The 27,039-nt window shown below is 52.6% G+C and overlaps 1 protein-coding gene across 1 annotated transcript; it reads left to right on the top strand.

Moving 5' to 3' along the window:
- Positions 1 to 1,203: 1,203 nt before the first annotated feature.
- On the top strand, positions 1,204 to 25,125 carry CYS1 (cystin 1). Its single transcript, XM_077960147.1, has 3 exons — positions 1,204 to 1,541; positions 15,660 to 15,712; positions 22,978 to 25,125. Exons 1-3 carry the CDS (start codon positions 1,224 to 1,226, stop codon positions 23,081 to 23,083), a joined length of 477 nt encoding a protein of 158 aa, XP_077816273.1. The 5' UTR covers positions 1,204 to 1,223; the 3' UTR covers positions 23,084 to 25,125.
- Positions 25,126 to 27,039: the final 1,914 nt, after the last annotated feature.

Consider the following 27,039-nt stretch of genomic DNA (forward strand, 5'->3'; position numbering starts at 1 on the left):
TTTAATGTCTACTCCTGAAGTGATAAAATAGTAAAATTTCAAGTCTGTGGTTGGGAGAGTTTAGCCGAAATTCCATTTTCACAGTTATTCTGGAATCCAATCAATCAGGATAAGAGTGAATGTCAAGTCAAGAGAGGTGAGTTAAACCCAGGACTTTTGAATTGCCCTGTCTTGGAAAGGCTGGAATTTAAAGTTGCAGTAGGTGGGCAAGGGAAGGAAGTAATCACACCTAAGTAAAATACAGGACCAACCAACAGGAAGGCTTGCTGAGTTTGGATTCGGCAGCTTTGGAGCGTTTTCTACTCTGGGTTGTGGTTAGTTCACTTAAAAAGAAAAGCGGTTAAGGAAGAAAAAAAAAAAAAAAAATCCAAGACCAAAAGTTGGACTTCTGACCTCCATCAGGTATTTCCTTTTGCTTCTTTCCTGGGGCGGGGGGCGAGGGTGGGGGGGTGCTCTGCCTTTCTCCCTCATTTTTAAAGTTTTTCTTTCCCAAAAGTAATGACTATTTGGGGGTTTTGATGAGGCTCAACCTTCACACATCCAGTCTCCACTAGGGCAACAGAGGGAAGGAGAAGGCTGGAGGGGACAGTCGGTGCCCAGAGGATCACCCCTTCCCTGCCGGGGCGTCTTAGGTCTGGCGGACACTGAAATGTCGGGGCGCACTGACTGCCGGATCCCGCGAAGGCAGCGCACGCAGCCCTGGGGGTCTTCCCCTGCCCGCCCGCCCCGCGCATCGCTAGGGGGCTCAGGCGCTGGGAAGTCCCCCCACGCTCCCGCAGCCTCCCACGGGCCCCCGGAGCGTCGTCTGGGGAGCGTTTCCATAAATGAACAAACCCAGCCGGGGCCCCCGCGTGTTCAGCAATTCCACGCGGCCGGTACAGGGCTGACCCGAGGGCGGGGAGCGAGGGGGCCCGTGGGTGGGAGTTGAGGGACTGCAGGGGGAGACCCGGGAGGGGAGGCCGCGCCCGCACCCGGTGCCCCTCGCCTAGGGCCGGTGTGGGCCCCCTCGGGGCACCCGTGCAGCCCCTGCCTCGCCCGCCCCTCCCCAGGCTCGGGTTCGCACCCCCGCCTCGGCGCCCTAGCCCCTGGCCGCGGCCGCTTCCCGGGCCTCGCCCCGCGCCTACCCCTGCAGCCCGCCCCGGCCGCACCCCCCAGCGTCCCCGCCCCCGGCCGCACCCCCTCACCCGGGCCTGCTCGGCGGTCCCGGAGGCGGCGGGCGCGCCATGGGCAGCGGCAGCAGCCGGAGCGGCCGAACCTTGAGGCGGCGGCGCAGCCCCGAGAGCCTCCCCGCGGGGCCGGGAGCGGCTGCCCTGGAGGGCGGGACCGGGAGGCGGATGCCGGTGGCCGCGGCCGAGGCCCCGGGGGCAGCGGCGGAGGCGGCGTCCGGCCGCGACCCCAGCCCCGTGGCGCCCCCCGACGGCAGGGACGAGACGCTGCGCCTTCTGGACCAGCTGCTGGCCGAGTCGGCGGCCTGGGGCCCCCCGGAGCCTGCCCCGCGCCGCCCAGCCCGGCCCCGACCCACAGCGGTCGCGGGGAGCACGGTGAGTGTGGGAGCCGCAGGGCCTCGGGGGACGGCAGGGACCCCACTCGCCGACCGCGCGTCCCCGCCCCAGCCCTGGGCGCCGGTCGCGCTGCGCCCCCTTCCAACCTCCGACCTGCGTGTCCCCAGCCGCCCCGGCCTCCCCGTCCCAAGGCCCCCGGGTTTCCTCCCTCTCTGCCCCGTCTCCGGGTCTGTCTCCAGGCCTGGGAGCGATCACGCTGGGAGCGGCCGGGGAAGGACACCCCTAGGCGCAGCGCGCCGGGCTCCCGGCTCCCCTCGGGCCTGCGCCCCCGCCTGGCCTTCCCGGGCCGCCCTGGAAAGGGGCGCCAGGGGTGGTGGCACAGCCGCCAGACGGTGGCTCAGAAGCGCCCTGCCGCGCCCACCGGTCTGGATCCTCCCCTTGCTGGGAAGGCAATTCTCGTGTTACTGCTGTTTTTAAGATGCTGCAGAATCTCTTTTGCGCTTCCTATTCTCTCTCCCTGAATACTCGTAATAACAGTCCTGCTGTTCTTAAAAAAACAATAAAACGAGCACTCTGGTTTGGCAACCGTCTTCGCTCCAGCAGAGCTGAATGAACAAGATCTTTAACATCCGCTCCCGGGCTCGGGGAGGATGCCAAGGGCCGCGTCCTCTTCCCTGGGGTCCCGGAGGCTTTGCTTAGCAGCCGCTGGGGGCCGAGGGAGATGCCTTCCTGGGTGGCCAACACACTGTGGAATCCTGAAAAGGCCCCAGGGAGGGTGGGGGAGAGGGACAGCCCCAGGCGACAGTGCACAGAGCTCTCTCCCTCCGGCCCTGGTTCCCTGCTACCCTCCCTTAGGTCTTTAAAAAGGAAAAGCGAGCTGCAGTGAGTAGGGCTGAATTATATAACAAGATTCCTTTAATACCACATCAGCCTGCTGTTATATAACACTGACTGGCCAAGTAGCTGAGAAATTTGGGGGGAATTCACACACAGCAAGGAGGCAGTTACTTTTAGTGTTCATTTTCAAGTGCTTTGGAAACTCAGAGGTGAAAATGAGAGGCAAATAAAGAGTGGATGTTGTGCGCTCTGATTTGCTGATATTCATCATGGTGACTGCTCGTTCTTTAAGTCACTTTTCAGCTATCCTTTGAGCACCGATCCCACTATGGGCACTAGGGATGAGGCCACACGGCGTAGCCCTTGCCCTAAAGTCTGCAGCTCAATGGGGGAAAGTAGAAAGCAGGACGATGAGAGATATGTATCGAGAGGCCACAGGAGAAAGAGGCTAATCCCAAGGGAGGCAGGGAGGCATTCCCGAAGGGATGAATTTGGAAGTTGTCCTGAAACTGGAAGGGTCTGTGGATGTAATTCAGGCAGCAAGTTCTGTGCAGAGAGAGCCTCATGCCTAATATCACTGGTGGCTGGGCCAGCTGGTACCCGGGCATAGGTCAGAGAGGTCTTAAGAGAATATGCCAGGCTGCAGTGCGCCATGCCAAGGGTATTCCACGTTAGCGAGTTTAAATTACTATGAAAGCTCTGGGTATCTGAAAGGTAAGGATTGTGACAGTTTGTGTTTTAGGAAGGTCACACCAACAACTGTGGGGAGGATGAACTGAACAGAGTCAGACTAGGGATAACATGACCACCTGTGTGGGTGGGTGGGGGAGTCTGCAATGGTCCAGGTGGCCAAGTCCTGAACCGAGGCAGTGGCGGTGAGAAACTTGCAGAGGAGACGGTTTCAGGAAGTATTGAGGAGGTCAGCCAGCTGCAGTTGCCCTTCTGGGTGTGAACTGTGTGTATCTTTTTTTTTTTTTTTTTGGAAAGGAGTTTTACTCTGTTGCCCAGGCTAGAGTCCAGTGGTGTGATCCCAGCTCTCTGCAACCTGTGACTCCCAGGTTCAAGCGATTCTCGTGCCTCAGCCTCCTGAGTGTCTGGGATTACAGGTGCCCACCACCAAGCCCAATTTTTGTATTTTTAGTAGAAACGGGGTTTTGCCATGTTGGCCAGGTTGGTTTTGAACTCCTGACCTCAGGTGACCCATCCACCTTGGTCTCCGAAAGTGCTGGGATTGCAGGCGTGAGCCACCTCACCCAGCCGACTGTATGTATTTTCTGCACCATAAATGTTTCTTGATTGAATGAATGAATCCTAGAATCACAGATTATTCGAGCTGTAAGGGAGCCCTTGGGTCCAATTCATTATTTTCAGATAATGCCTACATACTACAGATGTGCGCCACTACACCCAGCTAATTTTTGTATTTTTAGCAGAAACGGGGTTTCACCATGTTGCCCAGGCTGGTCTTGAACTCCTGACCTCAGGTGATTCACCCCCCCCCCTTGGCCTCCCAAAGTGCTGGGATTACAGGTGTGAGCCACTGCACCCAGCCAATAACTACTTTTAGTTTCTTTAGGAAGAAAGGAGGAAAGGAAACCTTTTATAGCTTCATAACTATCTAGCATTTTGGAAGAGAGATATATTCTTCATAAGAAAACATCAAATTTGAGTGACGGTTATTCTTTTAAGCACTCACATTTAAAAATTTTAGCCACTGTTGACTGGGAATGTCTTAGAGACTGTCTGTTTATCCCTGAATCATCATTCTGAATATTATGTTTTGTTTTGTTTTTGTTTTTTGAGACAGAGTGTTGCTGGAGTGAAGAAATGGGGAGTGAGGTGGCAGGCACAGAAGCTGGGGTTGTGCTGGGGAGGGGAGCTTCTGTAGTCATCCAAGTGAGATGTGGGGTCGTTTGGACCGGCTTGGCAGGCAGTGGTGAGGGGCGCTTGGCTTATGGACTTACTAGTGGGGTGACTGGGATGTGTGAGGAAGAAAGGAATCAAAGGTGACCCCAAAGTTCTTGGCCGGAGCAGCTGGAGGGATGTAGCTGCCATGAACAGACACAGAAACTGTGGAAGGCGCAGGTTTGGGGTGTCATTAACCAGGAAGTTGGTTTTCAGTATGTTAAATTTGACAACCAAACAGAGATTTCAAGTGCGTAGATCTTTGTAAGAGTTTAGCAGTCAGGGGAGAGGTCAGGTTTGGAGTTCATTTAGGAGCCATTAGGACATGGGAGGATTTAAACCCATGAGATTAGATGGGATCACCAGTGACAATGCTGCCAGCATGTGCTTAGGAAGCATGGATGGGCACCGGGCTCTGTCCTGGGAGCTTCATGTATGTGAACTAACGTGGGGCGAGGCCAGGGGTTGAGTACGCTGTTCACAGGTTGAGGAGATAGGGGCATTCTAAAGAATAGCCAATGAAGGGGAGAAAACCAAGAGAACGCAGCATCCAGAAGCCAAGGGAGGAAGGTGCTTAGGACAGAGGGCGAGCTCAGCTACTGGAAGTGCTGCTTGGTGGGATACATGCGGAAAGCCTGAGAGCTGGTGGTCGCACTGAGCCACTCGGAGGTCTTGAGGTCCTTGGTGAGAGATGGCTCAGGGAGGTGGGAGGCGCCTTGGGCTGGAGTTCATAGACAATAGGACACAAGGAGTGAGGCGCAGTCAGTTCTTGTAGGAAGGCTCTTTTTACAGCACAGCGGTAGTGGATGGCAGTAGGGATGGCACTGCTGGACATGGAATTCACCAGAAAATCTTAGTCCCAGAATGGGCTGGATAAGAGGAGGTTTTGAGCATTAGATGCCCTCCTCAAATTTGAAGGAACCCTTGGAGAAGAAATTTTGGTTTGATCAAGTAGACATAGATTCAGTATTTTAATTTTAATTTAATTTTTTTTTTTGTTTTTGAGATGGAGTCTTGCTCTGTCGTCCAGGCTGGAGTGCAGTGGCATAATCTTGGCTCACGGCAACCTCTGCCTCCCGAGTTCAAGCAATTCTCCTGTCTCAGCATCCTGAGTAGCTGGGACTACAGGAGCACGCCACCACGCCTGGCTAATTTTCTTGTATTTTTAGTAGAGACGAAGTTTCACTATATTGGTCAGGCTGTTCTTGAACTCCTGACCTCAGGTGGTCCGCCTGCCTTGGCCTTCCAAAGTGCTGGGATTCAGTATTTTTACTAGCAGGTAGTAATTCAGACTGTTTTCCTCCCTCTGCCTATAAACCTGGGTCACTCAAGATCAAGGGAAGTACGTTATCTGAGACTTTTTCTGTTTTGCAAGAAACAAATAGTGTCCTCTTCTTAGGCTGAAGGACTCTGTCATCCACCATTTTTGGGAAGGTTCCATTTGCTGTAGCCATGGAGCATCCAGATAATTCTTTCTTGCCTGTTACCCTAGCCAGGACTTTCCAGTAATCCTGGCATGCAGCTGCTATGGAACTCACAGGGTAAAGAGAGCAGTTGCAATGAGTGCCTGGTGGGACAGCAGCTCCACAGAAGGACGCCAAGTTGATGGGCAACTTAATAGACTTGCAGCGAGAAAAGTCACTGTCCTGAAGACGGTGACTATCTGCCTGCGTTCAAGTCTGTAGCAAAGAATACAAATTTAAGTGGCAATAAGTAATATTTCCATCGATCCAGGGGACAAGAAGAAAGGGTGGTGCAGACCCCCAAAAAGCTCATACCCGTGTTGGGAAGGGGTGCGTAAATGAGTGTTTGCAAGTTTCCGTGAAAGCATGTTGCAGAGGCATGTTCCGGTGCTTCTGCACACGCAGAGGCGTGGGAATCCCACCCGAGGCGGAAGTCTTCCAGTGGATCTGGTGTCTGAGTTGGTTCTGAAGGATCACTAATGTGTTCCAGCAGTTGACAAAGGGTGGAGCTTTCCATAAAGAGGAAACAATGTGTAGAAAACCCCAGAGGTCCAGAAGCGATTTTTTTTTTTTTTTTTTTTTTTGAGATGGAGTCTCACTCCGTCTTGCCCAGGCTGGAGTGTGGTGGCGCAGTCTCAGCTCACTGCAACCTCCTCCTCCTGGGTTCAAGCAATTCTCCTGTCTCAGCCTCCTGAGTAGCTGGGATTACAGGCATGTGCCACCATACCTGGGTAATTTTTGTATTTTTAGTAGAGACGGGGTTTTGCCATGTTGGCCAGCCTGGTCTCGAACTCCTGACCTCAAGTGATCCACCCGCCTCAGCCTCCCAAAGTGCTGGGATTACAGGCATGAGTGACCGCACCCAGCCCAGAAGCGCTTTTGAACAGCCTGAAGTTTCTGTGCCATTCAGCTAGGCGATGTTGGAGAGCAGAAACCAACGAGACAGGTTTGGATCCCATTTTCACAGGATTCCAGGCTAAGAGGTTGAACTGTCCTGTAGGCAGTGGGGAGCTAGGTGAAGTTTTCTGTGTTTCATTAGTTTTAAATGTTTATTTTAAAAATTAGACGAGGTAATACACAGGCACACGACGGGACATTGAAAAGATGCACTGCAAAGAAAGTTTCCCTTCCTCCTTGTTTCCCAGCTCTTTCCCCAGCTCCCCACTCCAGAGACAAGCAGCTTCTCAGTTTCTTGTGTGTCTTCCCAGCCTGTGTAATAAAAGGATACACAGTCGCGGGGGAGGTTGTACTGGGGGAGACTGCATGGGCGGGGGGGACTGCATGGGGGCAGGAGCCCAGGTAAGGGAGGAATTCAGGTAAGAGGTGGAGGTGAGGTGAGCCACTGAGTGTGACAAGCAAGGGAAAGCGAGTTTCTAGAAAGACTCCAAGATTCCCTGCTTGTGTGGTTGAGATCAGAACGCCATTAACGAGATGGGCCTCGTTTTGTACAAGTTGAGTTTTGAGTCCTAGGTGGATCATTTCTGTAGGCTGTCCAAAATTCCTGTCAACCGCAAAAAGTGGTTGGAGCTGGAGCTGTCATTTTGTGGACATCAGCATTTGGATAGTGGCTGATGCCATACCAGAGTACAGTTGCTGAGGGAGAGCGTGTGGATGGGTGGGGAAGGATGCCAAGCCCGGAACATGGAGAACATCAAAAACTGAAGGAAGAATTGTTGTTTCTGGAGTTCTGTAAAAAGAATAGGATTTGAAAATGTTAGAAGCCCAGTGCCTCGACGGCGGGGAGGAGCGGCCAGCTTCAGAGGCTCTCTCCCTTCGTGGTCCCTGGCTGCTGGCTGCTGGCTGCTGGCTGCTGGCTGCTGGCTGCTGGCTGCTGTAGGTGATTAGAAGCCTGGCTGCATCACGGTCAGGGGTACAGCCTCACGTTTCCTGCCCTGCCGAGACACCGTGGTGGCTGCTGCTGAGTACTGGGCACAGCAGGGTGTAGAAATGCCGTGGACAGGACGATGCTGGCTCATGCACTCTTTGAGAGATGCTGACCAAGAGCTCTTAGCCTTGGAGCTTTGAGTCCCATAGGACTAGGGCAGACCCTAACTAGACTCCGGGGAGGAGGGTCAGAGCAGGGGTTTGTGCACAACAGAGGCCCTTCTGCCCCTAAATGCCGTGAGCCCATTACCCCGCAGGGAAAGCAGCCCCCTGCCCAAGGCCACCCATTCCGACTCCCATCAAGCTCTGTTTCTTAATGGTAAATGGCCAGACCGCTGTCATTTCTTGATATTGCTGAAATCTCAGATGACTTGAGCTTAAGAGACCTCATGGATGGTTCTGTCCCACCTTCTTATTTACATTGGAGGACTTTGGGGCCCAGCAAGGAGTGGGAGGATGCCTGTGTGCAGGTCAGACCAACCGCAATCCACACCCTGCTAGCACGGACAAGTCTCTCAGACCCTGAGTCCAGTGACAGCCTCTTTGGGTCTCCCTTGCCTTTTTCCCTGTGGCTTTGGAAACACCTCCTTCAAGGCAAGGCCTTCCCAGTGGAGGCAGGCCCTGGACTGGCAGCCCACAGCCAGGGGGGTTTCCCAGAGCCCCTTGTCGTGTCCTTGTCATGTTAGCCATGCAAGACAGGTCTCATCGCAGAGCCCACCTGCACCGCTCCCACACATCTGCACTGGTCCCCCACGCAGAGCCCACCTGTACCACCCTCCCACGCAGAGCCCACCTGTACCACTCCCACACACAGCTAGCCTGTACGGCCCCCTGCCCCATGCAGAGCCCACCTGCACTGCTCCCACACATCTGCACTGCTCCCCTGCACAGACCCCACCTGCACCATCCCCCCAACGCAGAGTCCACCCACACCACTCTCCCACTCAGAGCCTGCCTACACCGCTCCCCGACGCAGACCCCACCTGCACCGCTCAGCTTCTGTTGCCTGCAAAGCCCTGCAGTGGAGCTTCGGGAGGGCACTGGGACCTTGGCCTCTGTGTGGGGAGTACAGTGCCCTCTGTTGGTGAGCAACAGAATGCGACTAGCAAAATTGTGAAAGCTGGGTCAGGTCCAGGAGAGCCGGTGTAGGAGCTTCTCTACTGTACATGTTCAAGTTTCTTTAAGAAAACATAGAAAAGCCAAACAAACCAAACCTGGGCTTCAAAGGATAATTCTTAAAGAAGAAGGGGGAAGTGTATCCATATGATGAAATAAAAGGAATGGAATTGTTCTGTCAATTACACATACAACTGGTATGTGTGCATACATACATAGAAAGCTGCTAAAAATTAAGAGTCAATGGAAGAACTCTTTCAGGAGAAGGAATCCACTGCATATTTTATTTTTGGTAAATATGCAGTGGATTTTCTAAAAAGTAACCTTTGGGCCGGGCATGGTGGCTCACACCTGTAATCCCAGCACTTTAGGAGGCCGAGGCAGGCGGATCACCTGAGGTCAAGAGCTCAAGACCAGCCTGGCCGACATGGTGAAGCCCCATCGCTACTAAAACTACAAAATTAGTAAGGTGTGGTGGCGCAGATGCCTGTAATCCCAGCTACTCGGGAGGCTGAGGCAAGAGAATCGCTTGAACCCAGGAGGTAGAAGTTGCAGTGAGCCAAGATTGTGCCATTGCACTCTAGCCTGGGCGACAAGAGCGAAACTCCATCTCAAAAAAAAAAAAAAAAAAAAAAAAAAAAAAAAAAACCTTTGAAACTTTAATTTTCACAAAAACTTTGGTTTTAAGAGTCAAAGACTTTAAGAGATGATCTTATTCGGTTCTTTCTCATACGTTTTCTGCTTCTTGTTTAGCTGTGGTTGGTCTTTCCAAAGCCCCCCTAGAATCTCGAGGGATGACACCCCTCGCACGTACACAAACATACACATACAAACACGTGCACTTGCACACTCGACCTGAGCTCAGCCCAGTTCCCAGGGCCCCAGTCCAGGTGCCGCCGGCTCCCCATGTCCAGGTGTCTCAGTGACCTGCAGGTGGAGGCAACCCCATGGAGGAGCCCGTGTCTGCAGGAGGCTGGAGCCACCAACTGGGGCTCCTGTGTCTTCGCTTTTCATACCAGCTCCCCCTCGCTGCTTCAGCAAGCTTGTGTGTTCTGGGAGTCTGATGCTTTTTCCATCTGAGAAAGTCAAGTTAAAGGCTTAAACAAATTGGCCAGATAAACGGCCACACAATAAAATCTCAGGCACAGAGAAAAACACAGGTGAAAACGACAGAAACAGCAAGCCTGAGCCATCAGGGAAATTGCTTCCTCCTGCACCCATGCTGGGGGGCTGTTCATGCATTGGATGGCATGCCATCCTTAAGGCTGCCCTGAGGCTGCAGTGTCTTCTTGTTAGTAGCGAGCAGTGCAAAGTCAGGTCCCTACGCCAGGCATTCCAAGCCCCGTGCTGCAAGGGTCCCGCCACCATTTCAGAAGGGCAGCAGCAGGCAGCTCAGTGTCCACCCTGACAGGCCCTGGGCTTGGCTGGGTGTCCTGCCTTAGCTTTAAGAGGTTCTCAGAGCCAGGCGCGGTGGCTCACGCCTGTAATCCCAGCACTTTGGGAGGCTAAGGCGGGTGGATGGCCTGAGGTCAGGAGTTCGAGACTAGCCTGACCAACGTGGTGAAACCCCGTCTCTACTAAAAATACAAAAAAATAGCTGGGTGTGGTGGCAGGCACCTGTAATCCCAGCTACTCAGGAGACTGAGGCAGGAGAATCGCTTGACCCCAGGAGGCAGAGGTTACAGTGAGCCAAGATCATGCCACTGCACTTCAGCCTGGGTGAGAGAGCGAGACTCCATCTCAAAACAAAACAAAAAAAGGTTCTTTAAGGCGGGTGGATGGCCTGAGGTCAGGAGTTCAAGACCAGCCTGGCCAACATGGCGAAACCCGACCTCTACTAAAAATAGGAAAATTAACCAGGCTTGGTGGCACACACCTGTAATCCCAGCTACTCTGGAGGCTGAGGCAGGAAAATCGCTTGAAACCTGGAGGCAGAAGTTGCAGTGAGCTGAGATCACGCCACTGCACTCCAGCCTGGATGACAGAGCAAGACTCCATCTCAAAACAAGTAAAAAATTAAAGAGGTTCTCCATCTCAACCCATTTACACAACAGCATGGGGAGTGCACGATAGAGGTCAGGGCAAAGCCACACCTGTCAGAGGGTACAGGGCTGGGCTGGGAGAGGAGGGCACCCTGGGGAGCTCCTTGGCGTTGAACCAAGTACAGCAAGGCCTGGAAGGTGAGGAGAGGGGAGCGTGAAGACGCTGCTGTTGCGATCTCTTCTCACCCTTGCACTCCCCCTCCTCACCTGCTGAGCATTCACAGTGACCCTAGATATAGAAGTGTGTGACTTCAGGGTGTGTGTTTGGCCTTGATTTTGAATTCTTTTTTTTTTTTTTTGAGACGGAGTCTTATTCTGTCGCCCAGGCTGGAGTGCAGTGGCGCGATCTTGGCTCACTGCAAGCTCCGCCGCCTCCCGGGTTCATGCCATTCCCCTGCCTCAGCCTCCCGAGTAGCTGGGACTACAGGCGCCCGCCACCGCGCCTGGCTAATTTTTTGTGTGTGTGTTTTTAGTAGAGAGGGGGTTTCACCGTGTTGGCCAGGATGGTCTCGATCTCCCGACCTCGTGATCTGCCCACCTCGGCCTCCCAAAGTGCTGGGATTACAGGCGTGAGCCACCACGCCTGGCCGATTTTGAATTCTAACAGGGGACATGAGCTGTTGGATCACCCAGCCTCTGTCTGGCTTCAGTGACAGGCATCTCACCGCCTCCTGGGGCAGCCTCTCCCTCACAGGCAGCTCCAACTTAGCCCTCTGTGTTGAACACAACCCACCTCCCTGTAGTGCAGACACACTGAGCCCCTGGGACAGGCAGAAGTGTGGCCCATTTACACATGAGCTTTTCAGATATTTGGGGCAGCTACTCTGATCACTCAATTTATGTCATGGAAACTTTGGACTTTGACAGGTTGCTTTCTGGTCTTATTACACATTATCCGGAAGTTTCCACTGCCTTGCATTCCTAGGTTAATTCCATTAGGCTCATGAAACCTGTATCTTCTATGATTTTAAAAAAAAATTTTTTTTAAATAGTTTTTTCGGCCAGGCGCAGTGGCTCATGCCTGTAATCCCAGCACTTTGGGAGGCGGAGGTGGGTGGATCACAAGTTCAAGAGATCGAGACCATCCTGGCCAACATTGTGAAACCCTGTCTCTACTAAAAATACAAATACTGGCTGGGTGTGGTGGCAAGCACCTGTAGTCCCAGCTACTTGGGTGGCTGAGGCAGGAGAATCGCTTGAACTCGGGAGGCTGAGGTTGTAGTCAGTCAGGATCGCGCCACTGCATTCCAGCTTGGTGACAGAGCAAGACTCCGTCTCAAACAAAAACAACAACAACAAAATAAAAATAATTTTTTTTCTCCAGAAAGGGTAATAGAAGATAAACTCTAAGTCTTTGTATATCTGAAAATATCTTCATTTTCTTTTCTTTTTTTTTTTTTTTTTTTGAGATGGAGTCTCACTCTGTCACCCAGGCTGGAGTGCAGTGGCGCAATCTCACATCACTGCAAGCTCTGCCTCCTGGGTTCATGTCATTCTGCCTCAGCCTCCCAAGTAGCTGGGACTACAGGCACCCACCACCATGCCCGGCTAATTTTTTGTATTTTTAGTAGAGACGGGGTTTCACTGTGTTAGCCAGGATGGTCTCGATCACCTGACCTCATGATCCACCCATCTCGGCCTCCCAAAGTGCTGGGATTACAGGCATGAGCCAGCGCGCCTGGCCATCTTCATTTTCTTAATACCTGATTAATAGTTTATTTGGAATTAAAATTCTGAGTTCAAAACAGCTTTCCCTTATACCTTTGCAGCCATTATAACAGTGGCTTCCAGCGTCACTGATGAGCAGGTGAGGCCACCTGACTCTTGGTTTCTTGTAGGTGGCCCGTCTCCGCCTGCTCATCCCTTCCTGGAGACTTTTATTTATTTAATTTTTAAAAATTAAAAACAAAATTTTTTTTGAGACAGAGTCTCGCTCTGTCACCCACACTGGAGTGCGGTGGTGCAGTCTCAGCTCACTGCAACCTCTTCTTCCTGGGTTCAAGCAATTCTCCTGTCTCAGCCTCCCCAGTAGCTGGGATAAGAGGTGCCCGCCACCACGCCCTATTAATTTTTGTGTTTTTAGTAGAGACAGGGTTTCACCATGTTGGCCAGGCTGGTCTGGAACTCCTGACCTCAGGTGATCGACCTGCCTCGGCCTCCCAAAGTGCTGGGATTACAGGTGTCACCCACTGCGTCTAACTGGTTCATCTTGATTATTCTTTCATGCGCCCTCCCCCTCTAAATGTCTGTGAGTCCTTTTACAACCATTTATATTTATGAACCAAAAACTGGTTGACTAGCACATACAGCTGGAGTGGGTTTCTTTGTAGTCGTGTATACCTATTTATCCAAAAGTTTTTTCCTTTGAACAGAAAGATCTTGCAAGCTCTAAGAAGTTGTAAGCTCAACCCAGGCACCTCTTATGTTTGCAACCTAAATTCTCATCACCTGGATGGTCCAAAATACTTCAAAGTATAGATTTAATTTAAAGTGGTTTCAGACTAGGGATGCCTGCTATGTGCCTGGCAAAAGCAAATGCATCCCCTCTCTGGAGGAAGGCCTCTTAGGCCTCAAAGAATACCCATAGGGAATTTTTCAAGGATGACAAGCTGCAAATGACAAAAAATAACCAACTCCCCAAAGAACCAAGTGAAGACTTAGAAGAAACAATAAACAAAAATATACCAATGAAGAGCTCAGTTACTAAGATCACCAGACACAAATTATAATCAACTGCGTTTATTATGTTTAAAGAAAATACCTGCAAAGGACAAGGACTATAGAAAGTGACCTAGAAGATCTGAAAAAGAACCAAATAGAACATCTGGAAATGGAAAATATAATAAGCAAAATGAAAGATATCAATGGTATGGGTTTAACAGGTTAGACAGAGATGAAGAGAGGATCAGTGAGATGGAGAGAGGGAGATAGAAAGGCCCAGAACACAACGTAGAGAAACAGGACCTGATAAAAGATAGCTGGAGAAGAAACTACAGCAAATAATCATATTCGGTCATGATGTGATGGAAACTTTTTCTTTCAATAAAGGATTAAGATGGAGGTGACTGTCATCATCACTTCTTTTCACTGTGCTACTGGGGGTGGAGGTCCCAGCCAGTGCAGAGAGGTTAGGGAAAAAATGCAGAAGGACCAGAAAGGGAAAAATCAAATGGTCATTATTTCCAGATCATGTGAATGGGAAGTAAGAAAATTCAAAGGAATCCATAAATTACTAGAACTAATAAGAGAGTTCAGTCAGACTGCTAAGCACAAGATAAATTCACATATCACTGGCCAGGCCCAGTGGCTCATGCCTGTAATCCCAGCACTTTGGGAGGCTGAGATGGGAGGATCGTTTGAGTTCAGGAGTTTAAGACCAGCCAGGGCAACACAGTGAGACCCCATCTCTACAAAAAATGAAAAATTAGCTGTTCATGGTGGCACAAGCCTGTAGTCCCAGCTACACGAGAGGCTGAAATGGGAGGGTTGCTCGAGCCTGGGAGGTGGAGGCTGCAGTGAACTATGATCAGGCCACTGCACTCCAGTCTGGGCAACAGAGCAAGACCCTGTCTCAAAAAAAAAAAAAAAAAAAGAAAAAATTTTAAAAAATGTATATATCTCAGTCATTTCCGAAGCATCAAGCAGGCAGAAGATTTTATTTTAAAAAGATAACATTACTGGCTGGGCACGTTGGCTCACGCCTCTAATCCCAGCACTTTGGGAGGCCGAGGTGGGCGGATCACCTGAGAGGTGAGGAGTTCGAGACCAGCCTGGCCAACATGGGAAAACCCCATCTCTACTAAAAATACAAAAATTAGCTGGACGTGGTGTCAGGCACCTGTATTCCCAGCTACTTGGGAGGCTGAGGCAGGAGAATCGCTTGAATCCAGGAGGCAGAGGTTGCAGTGAGCTGAGATCACGCCATTGCACTCCTGCCTGGGCAACAAGAGCAAAACTCTGTTTCAAAAATAAATAAATAAAATAAAAAGAGATATCCATGGTATCTCTATAGGGAAAATGATAACTTCTTAGAAGACACTAAAGGAGTGCTAAATGGATAGATATTCCCTATTTATAAATTTGAAGACTCATTATTGTAAAGCTGTAAGTCCCCCTGAAATGATCTATAGTTTAATACAACCCTAGAAAAATCCCCAAGGTTTTTTCCCCCAAATATGACAAGCTGATTATAATACATGTACAGATGGTCCCTGATTTTGATGATTCAACATAGGGTTTTTCCACTTTGCAACGTTTTCTTTGGGCCGTAACCCCATGGTAAACCGAGGAGCACCTGTACATGGAAGTGCCAACAGCCAAGAATCACTGAGACTCTCTTGGAAAAAGAAAGAAGCTGGGAAGACATGCTTTAGCAGACAGCAAGACTTGCCTGACGCCAGGAATGAGACAGGGTGATTCTGGCACTGCACAGGTTGGCACGTGGACTGCTGGACCATAGAATCCACGGCAGCCACATGCTGTGTAGACACATCCTTGCCTTATGAAGAGAAAGTGCTGCAGGGGGCAGGGAGAGAGTTCTAGGCGATGTTTAGAGTGGGGTCGGGTCGTGTGGTTCCTGGAGGTGACACATGGCGTGTCCTCGTGCTAGGTGGCAGTGGGTCACATGACCCCTGGAGGTGGGTGGCCGTCTGGGAGGCAGCGAGTCTGGCCCTGGCTCTGCCACTTGCTCTGTGCGTGAGCTTTCCAAGACACTTTCCTCTTGCAGCCTCCGTTTTCTTGCCTGTGCAATGAGTGAATGGAATTGGACAGCTCGAGAGCCTTTCCAGCTCTGAGGCTTATGGATCCTGGGTTGAAAGTCGTGGCCATTGTCTGTCCACACAAAACCAAAGCCTTAGGCAAGCTGCACTGTTGACAATCTTTGAATGTCTCTTCGTTCCATCTTTCTCAAGGTGTCCGCAGAGCAGAGCACAGAGGGCCACCCGGGGAGTGGCAGTGTCTCTGAGTAAGTACTGGGGACACACATCTCTCCCAGAAGCCATGGGTTCTTTTCGTTGACTCCAGCCAGCCTCAGAGCCCTCCTGTCCCCCACACTTTCCTCCAGGTCCTCACAAGGTTTCCAGAGGCAGCTTCCTCTAAATACAAAGCCCTAGACCTCAAGGGAAGGTCCTGCCAAGGAGACTGCAGAAGGCTCACAATCTCACCACAGCTTTGCTCTTCCTCCTAAAAAAGGCCATGACCTGGATCAGACCAGGGCATGCCCAACCCATTTCCTATTTGCACCTTAACTCATTCGAAATTATTCAGGTGCCATACTGTGCGCTATGGCCAGATCTAGGAACAAGACACAGCCTTTAAGGAACTCGCAGCCCAGGGCCAGCAGTGGGCCCACCTGCAGCTCCCCGGCATGTTACCAGGGAACCATGCTGAACACCCTTGAAGGTAGCAAGCGAGGAGCCTGGTCTCATTTCCTCCTTTAAAATCCCCCAGCCCCAGCGCCCAGGCCTTGTCTGTCTGCTCCAGGGATGACTTTCCACCCCAGGCCAGTCACCCCCTTGGCTTGCTCACCTCCAACTAATGTGGTAACGGGTCACTGGGAGTGGGTGATTGTCAAGTAAGAGTGTGGGAGTGAAAAAGGTTGGAAATGTTAACCATTGTCCTTCATTACAAATTATTTTGGGACAGGAACCCTGCTGGACTCCCTTATTTACCAGACACTGGGAGGTCCCACCCTGAGCCCCACAGCGGTGCTGAGGGGTTCTGAGGGCTGCAGTGCAGGGGCTGGGACTGAGGCCCTACCCAGGAGGGGCGTGGTCTTGGGAAATGCAGGCAGCAAGCTCCAGGGGACGTCAGAACTGGTGTTTTAACACAGCTTGAAGGGGCTAGGCCCAGTGGCTCACGCCTATAATCCCAGCACTTTAGGAGGCCTAGGCGGGCGGATCACTTGAGGTCAGGAATTCAAGAGCAGCCTGGCCAACATGCTGAAACCCTGTCTCTAGTAAAAAAATACAAAAAAAAAAAAAAAAAAAAAAAAAGCTGGGCATGGTGATGTGCACCTGTAATCCCAGCTACTCCGGGGGCTAAGGCAGGAGAATCACTTGAACCCAGGAATTGGAGGTTGCAGTGAGACAAGATCATGCCACTTTGCTCCAGCCTGGGTGACAGAGGGAGAATCTGTCTCAGAAAAAAATAGATAGATAAATAAAAATAAAAATATAAAAATAAGATGGCTTGAAGGACGTACAGGAGTTGGCTGAGGAAAGAGGAAGGAAGGAGCCTCCTGGGACACTGTGTGTACAGGCGGGGGAGGTAGGAGGGAATGGGGGAGGTAGGAGGGAATGGGGGAGGGAGGATTAAGGTGTTGGGAGGGTTTTGAATGCCGAGCGGAAAAGGCTGGCCATTGTTCCCAGTAGAAGGCTGTGGCCAGCTCTGGGCAATGTTAGAAGCCACTGCAGAGCGGGAGGTAGTAAGGATGCCCGCGCAGCTCTGCCTCTGCCCTGTCAGCAGGGACTTTAGAGTTTCCATCAGCCCAAGGAATTTAGGATTAAATCCTACCATGAACTAATTAACTATAATTTCCTCTGACTTTTACACATGCACATTCCAGGACTCCCCTCAAATTTCCGTTACTGCCACTCACCAGTGGTACTTCACTCATTCAGTATACTTTATTTATATATATATATTTTTTTTTTTTTTTTTTTTTTTTTTTTTTTTGAGACGGAGTCTCGCTCTGTCGCTGGGGCTGGAGCGCAGTGGCCGGATCTCAGCTCACTGCAAGCTCCGCCTCCCGGGTTTACGCCATTCTCCTGCCTCAGCCTCCTGTGTAGCTGGGACTACAGGCGCCCACCACCTTGCCCGGCTAGTTTTTTGTATTTTTTTTAGTAGAGACGGGGTTTCACCGTGTTCGCCAGGATGGTCTCGATCTCCTGACCTCGTGATCCGCCCGTCTCGGCCTCCCAAAGTGCTGGGATTACAGGCTTGAGCCACCGCGCCCGGCCTATTTTTATTTTTTTAAATTGTTTTGGGATAGAGTTTTGCTCTTGTCGTCCAGGCTGGAGTGCAATGGTACGATCTCGGCTCACTGCAGTCTCCGCCATCTGGGTTCAAGCGATTCTCCTGCCTCAGCCTCCCAAGTAGCTGGGATTACAGGCACGAGCCACCCTGCCCAGCTAATTTTTGTATTTTTTGTAGAGACGGGGTTTCACCAAGTTGGCCAGGCTGGTCTCGAACTCCTGGCCTCAAGTGATCCGCCCGCCTTGGCCTCCCAAAGTGCTGGGATTATGGGCGTGAGCCCCCGCACCCAGTCTTTTCATTCAGTATACTTTAATGGGAGTCTCCCTGGGTGCTGCCCTGGGTGTGGAAGTGCCCAGGGCTCTCTCAGCCCCTCCAGTGCCGTGCTCCCACCAGAAAGGAAACCCCGGGTCCCAGCAGGCCTGCCCCAGGGTCAGGGCTGGTAGCATCTGCCCTGTACCCACTGTGCTTCTCGCTGCCCACAGCACAGCACCTGGCTCCTGTGGCAGCCGCAGACCCTGTAGGCCAGTCTCAGCCCTGCCGGCGTGCAGCTCTCGGGCACCAGTGCCTCGCCCTGTGGCTGTGACAGTGTCCTGCCCTTCAGTCTCCTCCCTCCAGTGTCACCCTCGCCCTCCCAGGCAGGGTCCTTCCAACAGTGTTTCAGGGTGGAGTTGCTAATGTCTGCCGCTGACTCTGGGATGCATCAGAAAATCAGATGAAGAAGTAAATAAGTATGTGATAAAGTAAATATACCAAGTTGAACTTAATTGTTGAATCTACAAATTTTAACTTTTCAGTATGTTTAAAATTTTTCATAATAAAATACCGAAGAAGAAACCCTTCAAAGCACGGTTTAAACATCTCCCTCATACTCTATCCCCTTCCTGCTCAAACTAGTGTCCCTTCTCCCGCATGGTGCAACTTCCCAGCCCTCCTACAAGTGGCCTCTCCTGTAGTAGGTCCACGTGATATGGCCCTGCCCTGTCCCCTCTCTTCAGGCCTCATCACAGAAGGAATTAGATTTGCCTCTGGTCCCACATGTGCGCCAGGCACATAGTAGCATTTCATAGACCCTTGTTGACAGGATTGTTTAATGTCAGCCTGGGGCCTGTGGGCCTTGACCCCACTGCTGACCATCCTGACAATGCCAGGTCCTCCCCAGGGAGGGCCCTGCTGAAGCAGGAGAGGGGAGCAGCTGTGCCGGAGGCAGTCGCTGCTTCCCTGAGCTTTTGGCTGGGCCATCCTGACCTGAAGTCTGTAAGGACAAGGTAGTGGAAGCCCAGGGGCCCATGGAGGGGAACACAGGGGTTCTAGAAACTTCTGTCTGCAGCTGCTGCTGAAATTCACCTATTGTTCATTCTGCAAATGCTTGTTGAGTGCCCAGTGTAAGCCAGGCCTTGGGCCAGACACATTGGTGTCTGAGGTGAGAGAGGTTACTCCTCCCCATTTTCCTAGTGAGTAAACTGAGATCCAAGGCAGGCTGTCCCCACGTTGCGGAGGCAGCAGATGCTAGAAAATTCTAGACCCAGCCAGGTGCAGTGGCTCACACCTGTAATCCCAGCACTTTGGGAGGCCGAGGTAGGTGGATCACCTGAGGTCAGGAGTTTGAGAGCAGCCTGACCAACAAGGTGAAACCCCATCTCTACTAAAAAAATATATAAAAATTAGTCGGGAGTGGTGGCACATACCTGTATTCCCAGGTACTTCGGAGGCTGAGACGGGAATCCCTTGAACCTGTGATGGGGAGGTTGTAGTGAGCTGAGATCGCAGAGTGCGCCACTGTGCTCCAGCCTGGGTGACAGAGCAAAACTCCGTCTCAAAAAAAAAAAAGAAAAAGAAAAAGAAAATTCTAGACCCAATAGAATAACACAAATGTTCTTGCCTCATTTAACGTGTGGGTTTCTGAGGCCCAATTACAATGAATTTGTTCTCTCTGGAGAAGCGTATTGGTGTCTTTCCTTGGAGTGATTCTCCTTGGAAAGGTCTTTTTCTTTTTAAGAAATGTGTGACTTTCAGCCTGGGTAACATAGGGAGACCTCGTCTCCACAAAAAATACAAAAATTAGCCAGGTGTGGTGGCACATGCCTGGGGTCCCAGCTGCTCAGGAGACTGAGGTAGAAGGATGGCTTGAGCCTGAAAAGTGGAGGCTATTGTGAGCTGTGTACTTCAGCCTGGGTGACAAAGCAAGATCCTGTCTAAAAACAAACAAACAAACAAACAAAAGCATGACTTTAGGAATCCTGCTGATGGAAAACCTGACAGTGAATGAGAATTTAAACAAAGATTCATTTCTTGACTCCCTCAAGAGTGGGGAGGGAGACTTCCCAAGAATCCCTTTAGGATCCATTTTTCCCTTTGATCTGTGTGCCCCACCCAGGTAGGGGGAGAAAGAGCTTACAGCCCCACCTGACTCTCCAAGCCCCACCCGCTGCCCCATGGTGTTGGTGGAGCGTTGCCAGGCAGACAGGGCAGGGGTGGCTGTGGAGCCCAGTGGAGCCTGACTTCTCACAGGCCCTGGACTGTCTGCCGTCCTGCCCACCCCAGCCCCGGGGCCGCCCGTCAGCTTCCCACGTGCCAGTCCCTGCTCTTTCTCCCCCAAGATCCCAGCTACAGGGCATGTCAGGTGCTGAGTGAGACAGGATGAGTGAGGAGAATGGCTGTGTGGCCCTGGGCGGCCACCTCCCTCAGGGCTCAGCTTCACATCCACAGGCAAGTGGGGGGCTGCCTGGTGAGCCCAGAGGGGCTTTTATTCCTGTGGGGGTCCCTAGGCCCAGAAGTGCTGCTTGGGGTTCCTGCTGACCAGGAGACCCTGTTGCCCTTGAGGGTGTCTGGGCGTCCCTTGCCCATTCCTCTTCTTCCCAACAATCCTCAGGGGAGTTGAGCCCAGGAGGATGGTGGGGAACAGGAAGGGCAGTGGCCGGGCTTCTCTGTACTGGGTGCTTTGCTGGGCCCTTACTCTGTTTTTTTTTTTTGGTTTGTTTGTTTTTTCTTTTTTGAGATAGGGTCTTGCTCTATTTCCCAGGTTGGAGTGCAGTGGTGCAATTTCAGCTCATTGCAAACTCCACTTCCCAGGCTCAAGTGATTCTCCAGCCTCAGGCTCCTGAGTAGCTGGGACTACAGGCATGTGCCACCATGTCCGACTAATTTTCATACTCTTTGTAGAGACAGGGTTTCACCATGTTGGCTAGGCTGGTCTCAAACTCCTGAGCTCAAACCAATCCACCTGCCTCGGCCTCCCAAAGTGCTGGGGATTATAGGCATGAGCTACTGCATTGGGCTAGGCATGAGCTACTGTGAAACTAACAGCATCGCAGCGACTTCTGTTGAGTGTTTCCTTAGTGCCCAGCTCTGTGGTAGACATACCGCGGGCAGTGCCTGATGCAACCTTCAGGCCAGCCTCGTGGAGTAGCTGCTGGGTTTTATCCACAGGGGCATGAGGCCTGGTACACGCCTTGCCCACAGCCACACAGCAACTGCGTGGCTGAGCCAGGTGAGATCTGCCTGCCTCCAGATAATCTGCATTTCCACTGTGTCTCAGGGCTGCAAGGAACACGTATTGCCTTCAGTGCTTTCGAGGACAGGCAGTGTGCCAGGAGCCCTGCAGGCGTCAACAAGGACCACACAGCTGTTTCTGCACACCGGCCGCGGGCGGTGATAATAAGTACAGTCCCTGGAGCCAGCTGGGCAATAGGGGCATGACATCTCCGGGGCATGGGAGGAGTGTGTCCCCTGGACGCCTGGAGGCCCACTGCTAGATTCCGATCCCTCCTGGGGAATGAAGTCAAGTGGCTGTGCCAGGGGCCCAGCTCTTGCCCTGAGTTCCGAGAGAGCCAGACGGGGACCCGGAGGCTGTGCTCTGAGCATCAGTGGGAGTGCAACCACAGAGGGACCTTTGAGTCCCTCTGGCCCAGCCCCCCAAGCTCGCAGATGGGGAACCAGGTTGGGAAATGCGGGGCGGCTCGCCCCAATGTCTGGCAAGTGGCAGAGCAGTTGGCGGTGTTCCCCTTGCCCAGAGTCGCTGGCTGGCCACCGGGAGGGCAGCGTCCCACACCTGGCCGTGGGCAGCTGGCCTGCCTTTCCTGGACCCTGTCAACTGCAGACCTGCACACCTCCTTCCGAGGCAGCATCTCCAGCCTGACCGAGGCTTCACGCCCTGCCCTGGGCTCCAGGCTCCCTCCTGCAAAGGTCCGCACATTTCAACACAACCGTGGCAGTCCGGGGACAGTTAGCACCACCCAGGTGTCCACACAGTCCACAAGGTCTGGGAGAGCGGGACAAGCTGGCAGGGTCCAGGCTGGTGGAGCCACTTTCTGGAGCCCAGGCAGCAGGAGCAGGAGCTCTAGTCTCAGTCCCTCTCAGCTAGGCTGCCAGGTGGGTTGAGGGAGTGGCAGGATCCTGAACGTGTGGATCCATAAAACGAGCAGCTCCTGTGAGACCCCAGAGGGTACGGGCACAGACCGATGTCCGCAAGCAACCAACATGACAGTAATTCCCTTTTATTTTTTATTTATTTTTTTGAGACAGAGTCTTACTTTGTCTCCCAGGCTGGAGTGCAGTGGCTCATTCTCGGCTCACTGCAACCTCCACTTCCTAGGTTCAAGCCATTCTGCCTCAGCCTCCTGAGTAGCTGGGATTATAGGCACCTACCACCCCATCTGGCTAATTTTTGTATTTTTAGTAGAGACGAGATTTTACCATGTTGGCCAGACTGGTCTCCATCTCCTGACCTCAAGTGATCTGCCCACCTCAGCCTCCCAAAGTGCTAGGATTACAGGCATGAGCCACTGTGCCTGGCCGTGATTCCCATTAAGGCTGTGGTGTGCTGGATTCTATGTCATATGTTGCCCATGCATTATCTTATGCCTCAGAACGACTCATGAATAAAGTTGTGTGCTTGAGAACAAACTCGGAGGCTCAGAGATGCACTGGCCTTGCCTGAGGTTGCCGCATGGGTGAGCCGCAGAGTTGGGATTCAAGCTCGGGTCTTCCCAGCCCAGAGCCTGCCCTCCCTCAAACAGGGCAGGTGCTGGCTTCCACTCAGCGCAAGGGCTCAGTGTTGTGGGAGATGAAGCGATCGCAGCAGAGGCCTGCTGGTGGCTGTGTGCTGGGTGAGAGAGCCACAGGGTGTCCCAGGGCAAAGGCTTTTGGTTGGTGTTTCAGGATGGGCCCACCAGGAGCCATTGTGGTGGCCAGGGGAGATGAGTGTGAAGGCACCATCCTGCCTCCTGACAGCCCTATCCCATTTCTGGCCCACAGAGCTCCAGGCAGTAGTGGCAAGAAGCCCGAGAGGCCGGCAGCCATCTCCTACGACCACGCGGAAGAGGGGCTGATGGCGAGCATCGAGCGGGAGTACTGCCGCTGAGGACAGCATGCCCCGCCAGGCCTCGGAGGCACCTGCTGGCTGGGGCACCCCCTCCTCGCCCAGAGCTCTAGCAGGAGCTGAACCACCTCCAAAACGCAGCCACTCCCGGATATTCAAAGCTGACCTTGCAAATCCACTTTCCGACCGTGCTGACCTGGGCCAGCCACTGGTGGTCATGGTTGCTGGTGGGGGCGATTAGCTGTGCAGACCCACAGGTGCGTGGGCCCGGGCCGCCGGCGCCTCCTCCCCAACACGGGGAGCCTGCCTGGTTCTCCTGGAGCCTGAAATGCGTGCGCATCTTGGCTGCCGGCTCTCCACAGTGGAGAGGGCTCACCAGGCTTGGGTGACACAAGCGAGCCCCTCCTGGCATCCGCGCCACAGCACTTCCGGAAGGTTCCGCTCTGGAAGGTACACCAGCGCTGCTCCCTCAGTCTCAGGCCCATCTCTCCAGGGGTGGCCAGGTCAATTTAGAGCTTCTCAACTTTAACTCCCTAATGAGCAGGCTGGGGGTGCTGTTGACATGCAGGGCCTGAGGTTCCCTACGTCTAACCAGCTCCCAGCCGAGGCCCAAGCTCCGAAGCCCCAACTGCACTTTGAGGAAGGAGAATCCCAGCTTTGATCTGCCTTGCAGTGGGAGGTAGAGCGCGTCACTGCCTCTCTGGGCCTCAGTTTCCCTCTCTGGAAAATCAGCTCTGGCAGCTCTTGGAGGCCCTTCCCAGCTCTGACAATCTGGAACTGCACAAGCCCAGGCTACCACTACTGTTCCCCCACCCTAGGCACAGCACCGCCTTCCCTGCGGGCAGCCAGCGCCCAGGTCCCACGGGGAGAGGGTCTGCCTGACACTGGCTTTCCAGTTCTCCCTCTCACAGGCAGCCTGGCCAGTGCCTACGGGGCTTTTAAATTCTCTTCCCCCCTAGGTGGAAGGTGGGAAACCACAGCAGTAAGGCAGGAAGAGCCTTGGAATGTTCCTGGTTGACAGATGGGAAAACTGACCTGCCCAGGACGCCCTGGGAACAGGGGGCGGAGCTCCGGCGAGAGGGGACTCCTGTGTGGGCGGGCAGGTCTGGAGTCTGGGCCCAGGTGCGGCCTGCTGGGGGACAGCTCCGGGGGAGAACTGCGGGGAGAACAGCGGTCTAGGGAGGCAGGAGGCAGGCGGCAGGCTCCTCCCCAGCAGCCTGGAGGGCATCAGGACAGAGGGGGAAGGAGGAAACAGCGCGGCTTCCGCTGAAACCAGTACAAGCCTGGTTATCTGGCTTGACCCGCCAACACGGAGGCCCCGGCCACCGTTTTCTTTTTCCCCCTGAGAAGAGCTCCGCTCCCACGTCCTTAGAACACGGCAGAGCAGGAGCATCTCAGGAATCAACGCCAGCTCCTTGGCGCTGTCCCCAGACCCACAGGCTTGCTGCGGCCATTCGCAAACGGGCATTTCCTTGAACTTTTGAGAGTGCCTTTGACCAGCTGTTCGCAGCTGGGAAACTCCAAGTTTCGAAGTCGGAGCTTGGAGCGGCCCCGCAAGGGCATGGCTCAAACCCTCCGCAGAGCTGGGAGCCATTGCTCGTGCAAGCCCAACCGATTCTTTTGATGTAAAGATGGAAGTCTTTATATCAAATACATCTTTTAAAATAAGTTAACATTTTATTTCTTACCACCAGATGGATAAGGCTTTGAATTTAATCATGTAAATGTTTATAATTTTATGTGATTTTGTTAAAATGGGACGCTTTCAATTGGTTTCCAAGAAAAAGATAATACCTCTGCATTTTCTGGTGGAAAACGCATGATACCCTTAATGAGATCAACGTGTTACAGGAAAAAAATTCCAAAAGTAGTTACAAGCTACATCAATGTCAAAGTAAATGCACTTCAAAGCTAAGAAGTCACAGGAATTGTTCTCAGGTCTTTAAAAAAATTTTTCCTGAATTCAGGAAGTGTCTTCTGAACAGCAGCTAGCCAAATAAAGTGGTATGTGTGTACTGCAGCTGCAGGTGAACTTAAAAATAATAATAATAATAAAAAGAACAAATAAAGCAGTGTGTACCAGCCGCTGAGCCGGCCGTGTCTCTGTCCTGTGAGATGGAGGGGCTGTGTCTGGAAGTGGAGGCGTGGACGTTGCTGCAGCCTGCCGCCCGGCCAGTCTGTCCCGGTGCCTCCTGTGTGCGGGGCACCGCCTCAGGCATCTTCCTGGCTGCCCCATGTTGCACCTGAGCCTCAGCGTCCTGCTCAGAACTGCGTGTGGGATTTGCTCACTGCCAGGATAGGACTGTGGCTGGAATCGAGGTAGAAAGAAAAACACCTCAAAGGCAAAAATGACACGTTATTGTCTGGTAAAGTCTTAAGTGACCACAAACGTGTCTCCTGGTTTCTTTTTTTCTTTTCTTGAGACAGAGTCTCTCTCTATTGCCCAGGCTGGAGTGCAGTGGCACAATCTCAGCTCACCGCAACCTCAGCCTCCCAGGTTCAAGCAATTCTCCTGCCTCAGCCTCTCGAGTAGCTGGGATTACAGGCATGCGCTACCACACCTAGCTAATTTTTTTGTATTTTTAGTAGAGACGGGGGTTTCACCATGTTGGCCAGGCTGGTCTCGAACTCCTGACCTTGTGATCTTCTCGCCTCTGCCTCCCAAAGTGCTGGGAATACAGGCATGAGCCACCATGCCCGGCCATGTGTCTCTGGTTTCTGTAGTATGAGAGTTCCTCGAAGATGGTGCAAAGCCCCAGGAACTGAGAAAACACTTCCATCCCCAGCTCTGAGAAATGCTGGGTGTGTTTTCTCAGGGAAGGAGCAGAGTCCTGCTGTTGCCCTCCTCCTGGCATGTGTGTTCCCAAGTCTCTCCTCGAGGGCCCGTGGGCTCCTAGCCTCACCCAGGCAGGGACCTCATCCCTTGGCTGCTGTTGGCTCAGGCTCCCTGCACCTCCCTGAAACAGCCCTTTATAAGACACTTTCCTCTGCTGTTCCAAAGACCTAGGCCCACTTGTCCCCAAGGAATGCTACGCCCACTCACACACGTTGCCCGGACACCTGCTGCTGACACTGGCGGATCCATGAGAGCATTCTCTGTTCCCAGGAGTGGCGCACGCTCGTGCACATGTGAACACATGGGACAGCGTTAAGGCTGTCGAAGAAGTGTCACCAAGCGCCCCATGGAAGAATCTGTGGCCCCCTTTTTTTTTTTCTCCTTTTTCCTTCCTGGCAATAAAGAGGCAGGAGAAAAGTCTTGTCAGTTGCCCCGAGGAGGATAATCACACTTGCAGTTCTAATACTTCCCTCTAGGAAGCGGCTCCGTAATCAGACCTTTTGTGTGGTGAGGGTCTGGTCCCCCTAGGGACAAATCAGACCTCCCGAGGTGGCCAGGGGCTGTGTTTTCTGGAGATATGGCAGCCTTTAGTTTCAAGAGTTGGGAAGGAAAAGGAGGAAGAAGAGTGAAGCCTGTGGCTTCATGATGTACTTTGTAATCTTGGGCCGGGAGTGGAAGGAAATAATGGAAGAGACTTCCAAGCACTTCTTCCAGAGTGGCTGGAAAACCACTTTCAATTCTACCTCTTTGCAGCCACCCCTTGACACAGAAAGGGCATGAGCACTGACGGCCACAGGGTCACCCGGCACACTACTGGGTCTGCCTGGATCCGACCCACTGCCAGAGTGGCCACTTCACATGTTGGCTTTTTGAGACAGGGTCTTGCTCTGTCACTCAGGCTAGGGTGCAGTGGTGTGATCGTAGCTCACGGCCGCCTCAAATTCCTGGGCTCAAGGGATCCTCCTGCTTCAACTCCCCAAAGTGCTGGGATTACAGGTGTGAGCCACCACACCCAGCTCTTCACACATTTTTTTCCGGAAAGGACCCTCCAAAGAACCTAAAGAAACACAATAAAACTCCAGAAAACAGAGAGGAGAGTTTAGTTTGAGCCAATACACCATGAATTTTATAGACTCTTCCAAAAACTCTCTAGGTATACTTA

Source organism: Macaca mulatta, chromosome 13 (genome assembly GCF_049350105.2).
Source record: "Macaca mulatta isolate MMU2019108-1 chromosome 13, T2T-MMU8v2.0, whole genome shotgun sequence".
Lineage (NCBI taxonomy): Eukaryota > Metazoa > Chordata > Mammalia > Primates > Cercopithecidae > Macaca > Macaca mulatta.